Raw genomic sequence first — 12,279 nt, 5'->3', positions numbered from 1 at the left:
AAAGAATATGAGACACATATATGTTGCCAACAGGAATGTAGATGTATAAAGTTCTGAAAATAGTAAGTGTCAATAGGAAAGGGTTGCAGATGCCAGAAGAAAAATGTAAGCTCCCAAGCTCACTCTCTCTTTTTATTTTTCCCTTATCCAATGCCAAGACTCATGTTTAAAATTCAGTTTTTCCCTAAAAAGTGATTATTAAATAAAAAGTCTGACTTCAGAACAGATGTTTTTCCTATGTGTATTCACAATTGTATTTATTTGTTTCTGTAACTCTGAATTGAATATTTTCACCTGTTAAACATGTGCAGCCAAAAGCAATGTGAGGGAGAAACCAAATTCAGGTTTTCACTGGGCATGAGCTGTGGAGCTGCTGTGCAGGGGCGGCTCTGCTGGAGGCTCATGGGCAGCAGGATCTCTATACCCGCTCCCCTTGGGAGCACAGCAGTTGTGCTCTGCAGCTCTTTCCCCTCTGCAAAACATTGGCCTAGAAATCTGTTACAGGGCATTAATCCACTTAACCTGCAATAGCAGCAAACAGAATAAATTATTACTTTTTCTATCTGTGTTAGGCACCAAGGACAAGTGTTCACTCTTCTTTATAGCAACCTTTTCATATAGTTGAGGACTGTTGTCATGTTTCCTGTGAATTTTTTCTGTCTTATACAAAACACAGCTAGATCCTTCTGCCTTTCTTCCCTTGAATCTTTTGGGGTTGGTTGGTTTGTTTTCATGTCTTTAAACTCATTGATTGCTGTGATTCTCAGCTTTAAGAGTGGGTGGCCCAGACTTGGCCATAGTACTCCAGAAGTGGACAGACTATTCCAGTTGAAGTCTTTCCAGAGGTGTGTTTGCTGGAGTGGAAGGGTATTATATCTAAGACATTTCCCTTATTTCCAAGAGCAATTGATTGCTGACATATTTGCTTTACGATCTGGACCATTTTCTACAGTACTGTTTAGCCAATTATTCCCCATTTTTTTTCTGTACTTTTGTCACTTCACTTTGTTGAATTTCATCTTCATTTCAGATAATTTCTCAAATCTATCAAAATAATTTTGAATTCCACTTCTGTTCTGCAAGGTATCTGCAGCCTTTAAAATGTGATTTCATGTACTGGCTTTTTTTGTCAGTCATTAAAAAAAATAAAATAATTTGGAGAAAATGCCATAGTCTCAGTTGGCCTCATATTCCAGCTGTAAGATCTATCACAAGCAAGTGGAAAGGCCTCATTTAGCTTGCAGACTCTTAATCATGTAAGTGTGTAAGGTGTAAGAAGAACCCAGCTTGACTCTCAGATCACACAGTGCACATACGGGACTTTTAGATGGAGGGAAAAAAAGAACATCATTGTACTTTAAACCTGATTACCTTTGCCAAGAAACCAGAGTCAGGGAAAAATACTGAAACAGTAGGATTCCATTTACTTGGAGACCCTATTCAGAGTTGAGCCATGCTTCAAATTATAAATAATACCAGGGGTGGAGGGGATCAGAGGGAACAATGACAGTTGTGGAAGAAGTCATTTTGCTTCTTGGGTGTCTGGCCACAGCAGAATGGCATCTTCACTTCTGACCCAACTTGCTGTCTGTGTGTCCTCTTCTTTCCTGTGAGTATTCCTTAAGTTTATTTTAATAAAAAATATTTTTAGAGAATTATTTTTTTTGTTATGTTTAGGCCATTATTTCAGTGTTTGAGCATATGAGTGCACTACGTGAAAGGGAGGTTGCCATGGTAATTTCTCATTATTGTTGAATAGAAAAATAATTACTCTGGCGAAATTCCCCATAACCTGTCAAAGCATAAGTTAAAGATGCCTGAGGGCAGTCTTGCCTTCACTATCCCCTTTTCGCAAAAAAAAAAAAAAAACAAAAACCAAACTGGATCCTATTTTGGTTTGGCTGGGGACATCTCCTCATTGGGTTTTGTTTACATGTGTCTTTGAGAGTAAGTGGGCCCACCTGTGACAAGGGTGGGGCAGAAAATTAATCAGCAGAGCATTTCAAAGGTTGACAGGATTTATATATTCTTTTTTAATGTCCAGTTTTCTTTCTGAGGGTGGGGTGCTGCATTTTATATTTTTCTTTCTTCCTCCTAAAATATGCAAAATCCTAAGATAAAGACTTTGGACCATGTTCAAACTGTGTGAGAGTCTGGATATTTCATCTAACCAGGGAGGGAATCCACAGTAATTCCATTTCCACATTCTTCTTGCTTTCAAGACTTCTTTCCAAGAAGTCTTGAAAGCACTTCTTCAGCATAAGTGCAGATATGTGTGGTTTTGAGGTGAGGCACTGCACTTTGCCTGCTCTTCTCTATCTTTCCAACGTGCAGTTAAGTCCTGGCTATGACATGCTCACCTTTTTGTTCCCATGTCACTGGATGCTACAGGAGTAGCTCCAGTGATACTCAACTACTGCATTAACAAGAGCTGCAAATGTGGTGTGTGGCATTGTGCTGAAATTCTTCCCTCCACTCCTCCTTCCCTATGACAAGTATGTCCAAAAGGTTAAATGGTACTTCAGCCTCTCTTTAGTCAAATGGCAGAGTAGGAGCTCATAGCTACTTGTTGGACAATGCACTCTTGTATGGGCTTATAATGAACCCCCCCAGGCTGTGCTGAGTGCAGGGCCCTGTGCAAAGGTCTGTGGAACACCTGTGTGCATGTTCCATGCTTGCCACTGAGTGTTTCATGCTTACTGTTGTGGCTGCTTGGCTACTCAACACAGCAGTGTTTGCATGTGGGAGCACTCATCAGGTTTACACCAGGAAAGAACAACAACTCTCTGTGACAGCAGATTTCTGAGATGTGGGGACAGCTTTGATACCTCTTTGTGTGATTGAATGGCAGGGCTGTATGATCCTGTCACTGCCAGGTTGGATGAGCCTTGGCAGGGAAAATGTATTACAGGCTCTGACTCAGACAAGAAGTCTCTCTAGGGTCTCTGGAAAGAACCAGATTGTTAAAACCTGTCCTTACCATTTCTCCATTGGATGCTTGACAAAAAATCAAAGTGAAATTGAGATGGAGGAGGTATACCTTACTTAACATTTTGAGTGAAATCCAAAATTAACATCATCAGGAAATACAGCAACAGAACTAAAATCCCCAGATTGCTTTGCATGTGTACATAATGAATATGATAGATGCACATTTTCTTTCAAATTGGCATTTTATCTCAGGATTTTTTTCTTGTGAGGCAAATATTTGTTTGCTTCATCTCTGGCTTAAATCTACATTGCTCAGGCATTAAGAGGTGCTCAGACCTCACTGTGCTGTGTTAACCTGGCCTTGCTCACTGGACAGGAAGGTGCTGTGAGTGGAATAGAGTTACTTTGAGGAGTGCAGCCAGGGCATCTTCAGAAGTGTATTTCCAGCTTTGGTACTGACCTTGTGTGCTACAGGTCTTGGGGCCTCAGAGGAGCAGAAGAGACTGAACCAAAAATTTCTAATCCAGCTATTAAAAATATCCATAGTTTTTGAATGAAACATTTGGCGTTGCACAACTTCTGCAAAACCCTTGCAAGCTGAACCACTTGCTCAGGTGCTGGACATTGAGGATGGGTTCCTGTTGTTGATCATCCAGGTCTGAAAATGCCTGGTTCAATTGATAAAGTCAAGAAAGTATCTGTAGTGCTTGCTGTGTTGGTATGTGTTTTACATTGTTCACTATTTTAATAATTGCCCTGTTCCAGCCATGTATATTACTAAGTCTAAGTATGCACAAGTCATCAGCACAAGTAATCTTAAATTTTTTTTTTCACTTCTTGTATCATACATAAAAGTAAAGATTTCTCACAACAATTACATTTAAGTAATTAGCTGGTAGTTAATCAACCTGAAGTATTGTATTTATATTAAATGCATTGGAATAGAATGGCTATTATATTTAGTTTCTAAATTACTTTTTGGTCATCTTGTGCTGATGATGAGTTTATGTAGCATTATAGAATTAAGTACTGAAGGATTTTTCATTATCAGGACCAAGCATTTGAGACACACAGCCCAAAAAAGGAGGAAAAACTCATAATTGCTTTATTTGCAATTGATTTGTAAAACAATATCTAATATTTGGAAAAAATGTTATGGAAAAGAAAGTTTTTACCTATTTAGTATGCTATATAAAATGAAAGTTCATTATACAGTAAATTAAACACTTCAGGTTTTTTTCCTAAATTAGAACCAGAACTTTATCAAGGAAAAATTAATTTGAAATATCATATAGACATCTGTACCCCAAAACCATAGGTGAAGAAGCCAAACTAGGTGTGATCCTGTTGAATTTCTTTTACAACAGATGAACATATTTTCATTTTGCCTCCTGTTAAGTCAATGATCTGTTGCTTCCTAGGATAGTGACAACCTCTGGTGGGATGCCTTTGCAACTGAATTTTTTGAAGATGATGCAACCTTAACACTTTCATTTTGTTTGGAAGATGGACCAAAGCGATACAGTAAGAAATGTATATTTTTTGTTCTAATGTTAAATATGAGTTTCTAAAAACAGTTTATCTGTACAAGACAGATGCAACCCTGGCAATGACCAAGTCACTTGTGTATATTCAGTGACTATTAAGTTACATTGAAGAATTCCATTAATTGGAAATCCATTTTTTATAGAATTCCTCTGAGTTTCATTACATGAAAATAAATTATTTCCTAGTGGAATGAAGCAGATAATAAAATAAAATATTTTGATTTTTTTTTAATTAATGTGCTTTGTGGCTGTGCTTGCACCCTTTGGTGATTTGTCTTCTGCAAAAATTGAAGTGTTGAGTCTTGTGTGCAAAATTGTTCACAGAAAGGGAACTTTATAGCAAATATTAGTATTATTGGTGGAAGGGCTTCAAAAATTAAAGAGGGATCAGAAAAACAAAAACAAAAAATTCAAATCTATATCCTTGCTGATGTAGATAAGTATTATTCCATCAGCCGTGTGGACCTATGCTGCTTGCACACATTAAGAACCAGCCTTGGATGCTGTCTGAGCAGCAGTGGAAGTCTAGAATACTCTCAATTGAGCACTAAGTGAAACCTTGAATAAAAGTGAAGCAGTGAATAAATCTGATGCCTTTGGAATCCATTGCCTGCACACACTGAGCAGCAAAATGGGATAAAATTCATCGAACAAATTGTTTGAAGTGAATAATTCACTCAGCTTTAGCACCAAGCAACAGAGAGAGAAGTAAACATTGAAAAACTGCATTGCCAATTGTTTGACTCCATTCAGAATGACCCCTGCCTCATGGTGACAGATTGTGCTCTCTACGTAATGTTCTGAATCTTGTGAGGTTCTTCTTTTTCATGAGAGTGACTGTCAGCCTATCACTCACACACTTCTAATTCCTATTATCAATTATCTCAGGTATTTATTTGACAAGTGTTACCTTCTTCTGGAGAAAAATAACAACCACTTTAAATGCATGTTTCTGGGATTAGTGTTGACAGAATTACAGTTTCTTGCCTTTCAAAGCAAGTGATAACTCTCTAAAGGTCCTCAAATTACAGCCTATAGCAACATTGGTAACAGCTGATCTGTCCTGATTAGGTTGAGTCAACTTGTCAGATATCAGATTTGCTAGTTGTGTTATCAGTCCAGAAGGCACAGATACATCAGCAAAAAAGCAATTAATGTCCAGTTGGATCAGAGGGAGTTGTGATTCTAGAAAACAGAGCTGCATATGAAAGAATTTGTCAATGTGTAAAATAGTCCTGTTGTCACAAATGCTTGATAATGGTTGTATTGTCTGTAACTGGGACAGTTTGGCATGGGGTAATACTGTGATTCTTAGCATTGTTGCTGATAAGAATGATTGAAAAATCAAGTTACTGTAGTCGTGCTTTTAAAAATGACTAGTACACACACCTTTTCCTCTGGTTTTAATTTCTGACCTCTGCACAAAAGGATTGGTTTATTCTCAGCATCTGGAATTGAAGCTCCACATGTAAGGCTCTTTGCTGGTAATTCATATTTCCTTTCCTTTGTTGGTTAAAATTTATGTAATACTGAACTACATTATTAGTGATGCTTTTTGACATGAGCAGTATTCCAACTCAGTGAAACTCTGAAGAGCATGCTTGTGGCTGTTCCAGTTTGAGAATTCCATTGCCTTCTGAGAAGGCTTTGAGAGGAGTCTTGAGGCCTCTGTGCTGTCCAAGAGATAGCTGAGAGTAGCTCTCTCTTCCTAGATGGGAAATTTGTGTCCAAAACCATGTCCAGGAGTTGAGAATAGAGAAGTCTGCTCCTGCTACAGCTCTCTGTTTTGCTTGCCCAAGCCATACTCTCTCTTATGGGTGCTCTTGGCATCTCTCAAGAACCACAATGGCACCCAGAACTTCTATTTCAAGCTGGTGGAATTGCTGACCAGGGACTGTGGCTCCTGTTAGGTGAGTGTGGCATGTGGGTGTAGCACCAAACATGGAGTTCTGAAAGCAGTGAAAGTAAATTGCCCTTTTCTTCATCTCTGCTGTCTCCAGGAAGACACCTGCCTCCTTGCCTAGTGTGTATGCTCTTTAGGAGGGGGAGGGCATTAAACACATTGGAACTGGCAGAGAGGAAAGAGAAAAGACAAATTGTTTGTTCTAACTCTTACAGGCATAGACAGTAATGGAGGAACCAAGATAAGGCCCAGTAGAAGAGAAAAAGGCATCCTTTGAGAAGTTGTTTATAAAATTGAAAGTGATGGAAGATGCCAATCTCTTGCCTTTGCTCTAGGATTCAGGTCAAAATTGCTTGCCTTTGTCTTGCTTCAGCCTGTGAGAGCTTTGTTTGCATCTCTGACATTGGCTGTGGCCACCATCTTATATTTTTTTTTTCTTTGGGCAATGTTTTACCTCTTCTGAGAACAAAAATATTCTCTTTTGGAGCAAATAAATTTAACAAATCCCCTTACATGTGTGCATGTGTGGAAAGGAAAAAAACTTTTTTGCTGTCCATGGCCTCATTTTTCTCTGGGTTATGACAACTCCCAGTCCATTTCCCTCCTTCTTCTCAAGGGCTATTTAGAACTTGTCTTAAGCCATCAGAGACATGAAGAAGCACGCTGATTTGCCCCAGGTTCCTTCTTCAAAGCCCCTCGAGAATATTGTGGGAGGCTGTTGGGAACTAATCTTGAGTGCAATTCCCAAATTTCTTTGGGGCTTTTTTCTTTCGGTTGCTTTAAACTTTTCCTTTCTGTGAGTTTCATATCATAGCCTGTTTCCCAGCTGGCTTTCTCTGCCCTCTGCTCTCTGCTCTTACCTGAACAGTCCAATGCCACAGCCAATGCAATTGTTCAGTGCAGGTCCGTAAATCAGTGTTTGTGTAAGTGGTAGAAGATTTTTTTAAAAATTACTTTTATTTGCCTCCCCTTTTGGTTTAACTTTTAATATACAGTTTTGTCCAAGAGATTATAAGGGGTTGTGAACCCACCTTTTTTTTTTTTTTTTTTTTTCTTAGAAAACAAAGTTGCTTATTTACTTTTGTGGCCCAAAATTGTAGCTTTATGAAGAATACAAAATAGTTTTAGGTGTTTCATTCATATTACCATGTTTTATAGCACTCCTCTCTACAATGAGAAAAGCCATTTTCTTCCCTTTGCTGTTCTCAATGTTTCTCTTCAACTGTCAACTCTGAGATTCTTGCCTTTGTAGGGAAAAATAGATATGGTTCAGAATGGGGATTTTAAGTCACTAGGTTATGTTTACTTTGCCTCATGTCAGGCAACACTATGTACTGATACTTGAGCTAGCTTTAAATGTCCCTGTATCTGCATGGCACAGCATTAAAGATACTTACTTATGCCCTGGGAAGAGCAGAGGTTTGTTAGTTCAGTAATCCACCTGTTTTAATTAATTTGATTGCCAGGTTTGTTAGACCTAGACCTAGTTATCTGTGCAGAACAATATTATGCCTTGGATAGATGTGACTTGAAAGCCCAGCTTAACTTTGTCATGCAGAGATTCTGTGTCAGACCAGAAATAGCTGCCGTGCCCATCTTTGCAGCTCCTTTTGTCTTTCTGCAGTATTTGATTTCTGTACATGCAAGAACTTTACCTTCTGCAATCCTTTCTCCCTGGCACAGCATTCCAGAAAGAAGATGCTATCTTTCAAACAGACACTGAAAATATGTTTTTCTTCTGCTTGCTTATACCCCTCAGCTACTCTTCTGGTCTGCTATTATCTATGAACACTACTTATATTACTGAATTCTATGTTGAAATTTTAATGAAAATGCTGCAGAAAATAAAGATATATTTTAAGTTAAGAAAGGTGTAAATTATGCATTTCTCTAGTGTGGCTTTTTGGCTACCCTAAGATGGACAGAAACTTCACACATTCCAATGCTTAAAGACAAGGAAAAATTCCGAAAAGTAGACATGCTACCTATCTTACATTGCACTGAATTATAGTCAACAGAAACTAGGATGAAAACACATGAAGTTCATTCTACAGTGAGAGCAAAAAGAAATTAGCTTTAATATATTATTCCCTGATTTGATTGTTCAAGAAATAAATAGGATTTAAACAAAATTGAAAAAGGAAAATATGCCTAATGATGCAGAATTTTTGTTTCCTTGTTGTGGATAAAGCACTCATTTCCTGTTAAGAGGCTCCTATCCCTGTAAAAGAGTAAATACTAGACTCTGATCCATTGTTGCCCAGGTTCTTTGTTTCTCAGAGACAAAATATTTCCCGAACAGATAAGAGAAACAAGTTTGATTGACAGCTCTTAGCAGAGTCTCATCAGCTGCTGTGCTGACAGCCTGGTGATGCGCACTGTGCTGATGTGGTAGGGACTGACAGCTGATTGACAGCCCAAGACTGTGGAGACAGGAAAGATGAAGCATGCTCAGTAAGAATAATGTGCAGTGTTTATGCAGCACTGCAGAGAATAGGAGCTAGAAAATTAACTCTTTCAGGGAAAGTGCTATTTTAATGCATAATGAATGCAGTTGCCACTGTACAGAAAATTAGAGCTTGTCTACGTTTCTCTTCTGTTCACTAAATGATTTCTGTCCATGGAGGAACTATAATACTGTGAGGAAGCAAAAGCATGAACTATTGCATTTGTAGCTGTAAAATAAATTCATGTGTGGTAGATATGATGGAGTTCTCAAAATGGATTTATTTAAGCTTACAGATGTAGGATATATTGAGAATTTCAGGCACTTTTTATAGGCTTTCATCACCCAATTTTATATGACATTGCATAATGTTACACAGTAGAAATTTCAAAAGGAACAATTTGAGCTCTTTGCTCTCCCTATCCTTAGGAAAATATAGTGATTTCAGTTTTATTGTTACTTTGAATCTGTAGTTGATAATTGAATATGTATTTTCAGTTATAATTTCTACTGCAGTTTGTGTTTGGAATGTACAAGGTAACTATACCATGTTTTGCATTTTATGCCTCTTTTTTACATTTTCTCTACTTGGTTTATGAACCCTGTTTGATTTTTCTTCATTGAAAGAAAGAGTGGGAAGGGAGGAAGGGAGGAAGGGAGGGACATAGTCCTTTATTGAAAAAAAATTCAGAGGTGAATGGTAAGAAGCCACATCTAGTGGGTGTTTCTTATAAGCATATCTTGGGAATAAACAGGGAAAGTTCATTACACATTACCCACTTGCATAACTATTTTCAAAAAGATGGTTTGAAGGGCCAGCATGCTACATTATCACCCTGGGTTTCTCTAAAACTGTCATCTGCCTTCTCTCCTATAAGTCTTAGAGAGAAAATTAAAATTGCCTAGAGAAAGAGATTGTTTTATTTCCAGGAACATCTTCTTTCTTTTTTCCTTTATTTTTTTTCCCCAAGAAATCACAGTCATTAAACATCATTTGAGCATTCAGGTACAGCACAGTAAATTGGCCTAGCTTTGTGAGACAGCTTATTCTGTGTGACTCCATGGTATTTATATACCACTATTCTAGTTTTGGGTTTTTTCAAAGTTTCTTGGCAATAATTTTGAATTCAATATCAGAACATAGGTAAAAATTTCATTAAAATCAGATGTAAAATGTTCACAATTGCCTGGATCACCGCTAGCCTCGCCATCTTCCAGCTAATTATTTCTAATTAACAATTACTTCCTAAAATTGATGTTTTAAAGAGTTCTCAATCAATTTTACATATGCTCTATGAAAATGGTATATTAATCAATTTTAGTAAGAATATAAGTAATGCACTAGAAAGTTGAATACTTTACAGGTGTCTAAGTGTAATAAAGCCATGCACTTATCTTTATCACCCAAACTTTGATAAGCTCATCAAAGAATAAAATGAGATTTGTTTGACAAGAGCTATTTTGCATAAACCCATGTTGACTGGCATTAATTACATCCCTTTCACTTCAATCTTTGTCAGTTAAATCCTGTATAATTTTTTTCACTACTTTGTCTGGATTGATATCAAGCAAGTGTATTATGTTATGCTGTTCCCTGATTGTATAGTGTCCCTTAAATATCAGCTTAGTAGTAGTGGATTTTTAAAATTCCCTCAGTAGTTCTTTTATTTCTTTAATTAATATTTTATAACACCAGATAGAAATGTGGAAAAAAAAACCCCTTAGAACCGCTAATTTCAAAACATTTACTTCTCATAGATACTATTTAAGATCCATCTTAGTTGCCAATGGACTAGAAAGCACTTTTCACTCAAGATCAACATTCTTTCCAGAAGTAGAACAAAAAATCTTCTTATATGTTGAAAGTTTTTCTGTTCCCAAATTAAATTAAGGTTTGTTAAATTTCAATGTCTTATTTTCTCTAGCTTTTATGGATATGAATTTTTCACTGCCAACTTCAGCATCTCATTTTAATATGTTTCATAATATATTTTTACAGAACATTTCCCCCTTTTTTATCTTTGTTTTTATTTTCTACAGGCATCATAATTATCAAGATATCTTCCCTTCTAATTATTGCCTTCATTTTCCTACCTTTTTTTTTTTTTTGCCAAAGTTGTTTTTTTTTCCACCTTATAGCTGCATCTTTTAGATATCTTAGGAAGTCTCCTTAAGAGATTCTTAATTTTCAGGCATAGTTCTTTTCTGTATTTTCGCCCCATCAATTCAGCTATGGTGAATCCAGTATTCTGAAGCAGGAGCTATATCTCTCCTACTGACTGGGATTGCCTTTTCTTTGTCTGTACTGAATGCATGTTTTGGATGGCATTTGTACAGAAACACGTGGTCTGATTGGAGAGTGTCCAGGGCAAAGCAAAAGTCTTGAAATAAATTTATTAAGAAAAACAGAAGAATTTGAGTTGGTCTGCAGAAGAGAAGACATGGAAAAAAGGAAAGAGGAAAATGGAACATAAGAACAGGACATATCAAGAAAAGGTGCTTGGAGAGATTCCCTGGGGAGGCTGTGGAGCCTCCTGTACTCAGGGCACTGTCTGACCTTCACCTCTGTTTCCCTGAAGTCACTGATCCCAGAGCTGCTGCCAGCTTTCAGTCCCCTATTCAGTTCAGTCTCAGCCATCATAACCAGTTCTGGAACAACTTAGTCATCTTGGATGCTAAACTTTTTGTGATTAAAAACACCTTATTATTTCTAATTTTGAGTAGTAAAAATAATGCTTTTCTAATACTGCTGGCAAAGCAAGATTTTGCACAAGCATCTTCCACCAATTTCCTTCGAAAGGGCATTTTTCTTTTTCTCAATATTACTGACAGATGCTAAAGGAATAGTTCCTGCTAGTTTCTGATTTGCAATTAGCAGATATGAATTAGACTTTCACCTCTGACAGCTGCAGTCATATTAGCTAGCTTAGTGTTCCTGCACCTCTGAATTATCAATACCTTCAAAATACAGATGCAAAGTGCCTGCCACATGCAACGTGTGTGGGTGTTGGCTGTGTGTACACACACAACACCAGTTAGGTACTCTGTGGAAAAATTTATAATGAAAACTGTTTCATTGACCTCTTTTGCAACTATCCTAACAAATAACAAAAGATTTCAGGTATTTTGCAAAAGGACATCTCAGATTTCTTCTGCTTGTAACTAAGCAAGTTGTAAAAATCAATATGGGAGACCCTGTGTCTGTGAAGTGGTACATGGAAAAGGGCTACTCATGTAATAAGGGCTACTAAGTCAAAATGTGAATATGGAGCCTCTAATTGCAATTTCTGAAACTCCAGTCAATCAGATTAGTTCTGCTGCTGTATAAAAAAAATTAAGTGATAAATCCTCTTTGGGAGAAATCTTAATATCATAGGACATGACAAATTAGAGATGTCTTGGGTCTGTTCAGAAGGAGAAAGAATAAAGGCAAAATTAACATGAGAAATCAC

The 12,279-nt window shown here is 37.3% G+C and overlaps 1 protein-coding gene across 14 annotated transcripts in view; it reads left to right on the top strand.

The window, feature by feature from the left end:
- LDB2 (LIM domain binding 2) overlaps nt 1–12,279 on the top strand; it is a 363,936-nt gene that overhangs the window by 219,356 nt on the left and 132,301 nt on the right. For 8 of the 14 annotated variants that reach the window (XM_077782782.1, XM_077782780.1, XM_077782781.1 and 5 more), the window contains one exon: nt 4,353–4,464. In XM_077782782.1, coding sequence (XP_077638908.1) covers nt 4,353–4,464 — 112 coding nt within the window. The remainder of the gene's footprint in view (nt 1–4,352; nt 4,465–12,279) is intronic. The other 6 variants (XM_021554349.3, XM_021554348.3, XM_021554346.3 and 3 more) reach the window with 1 other exon arrangement.

Source organism: Lonchura striata, chromosome 4 (genome assembly GCF_046129695.1).
Source record: "Lonchura striata isolate bLonStr1 chromosome 4, bLonStr1.mat, whole genome shotgun sequence".
Taxonomy (NCBI): Eukaryota; Metazoa; Chordata; class Aves; order Passeriformes; family Estrildidae; genus Lonchura; species Lonchura striata.
The sequence above is the reverse complement of the archived record's forward strand: the minus strand, read 5'-3'. Positions and strand labels throughout refer to the sequence as shown.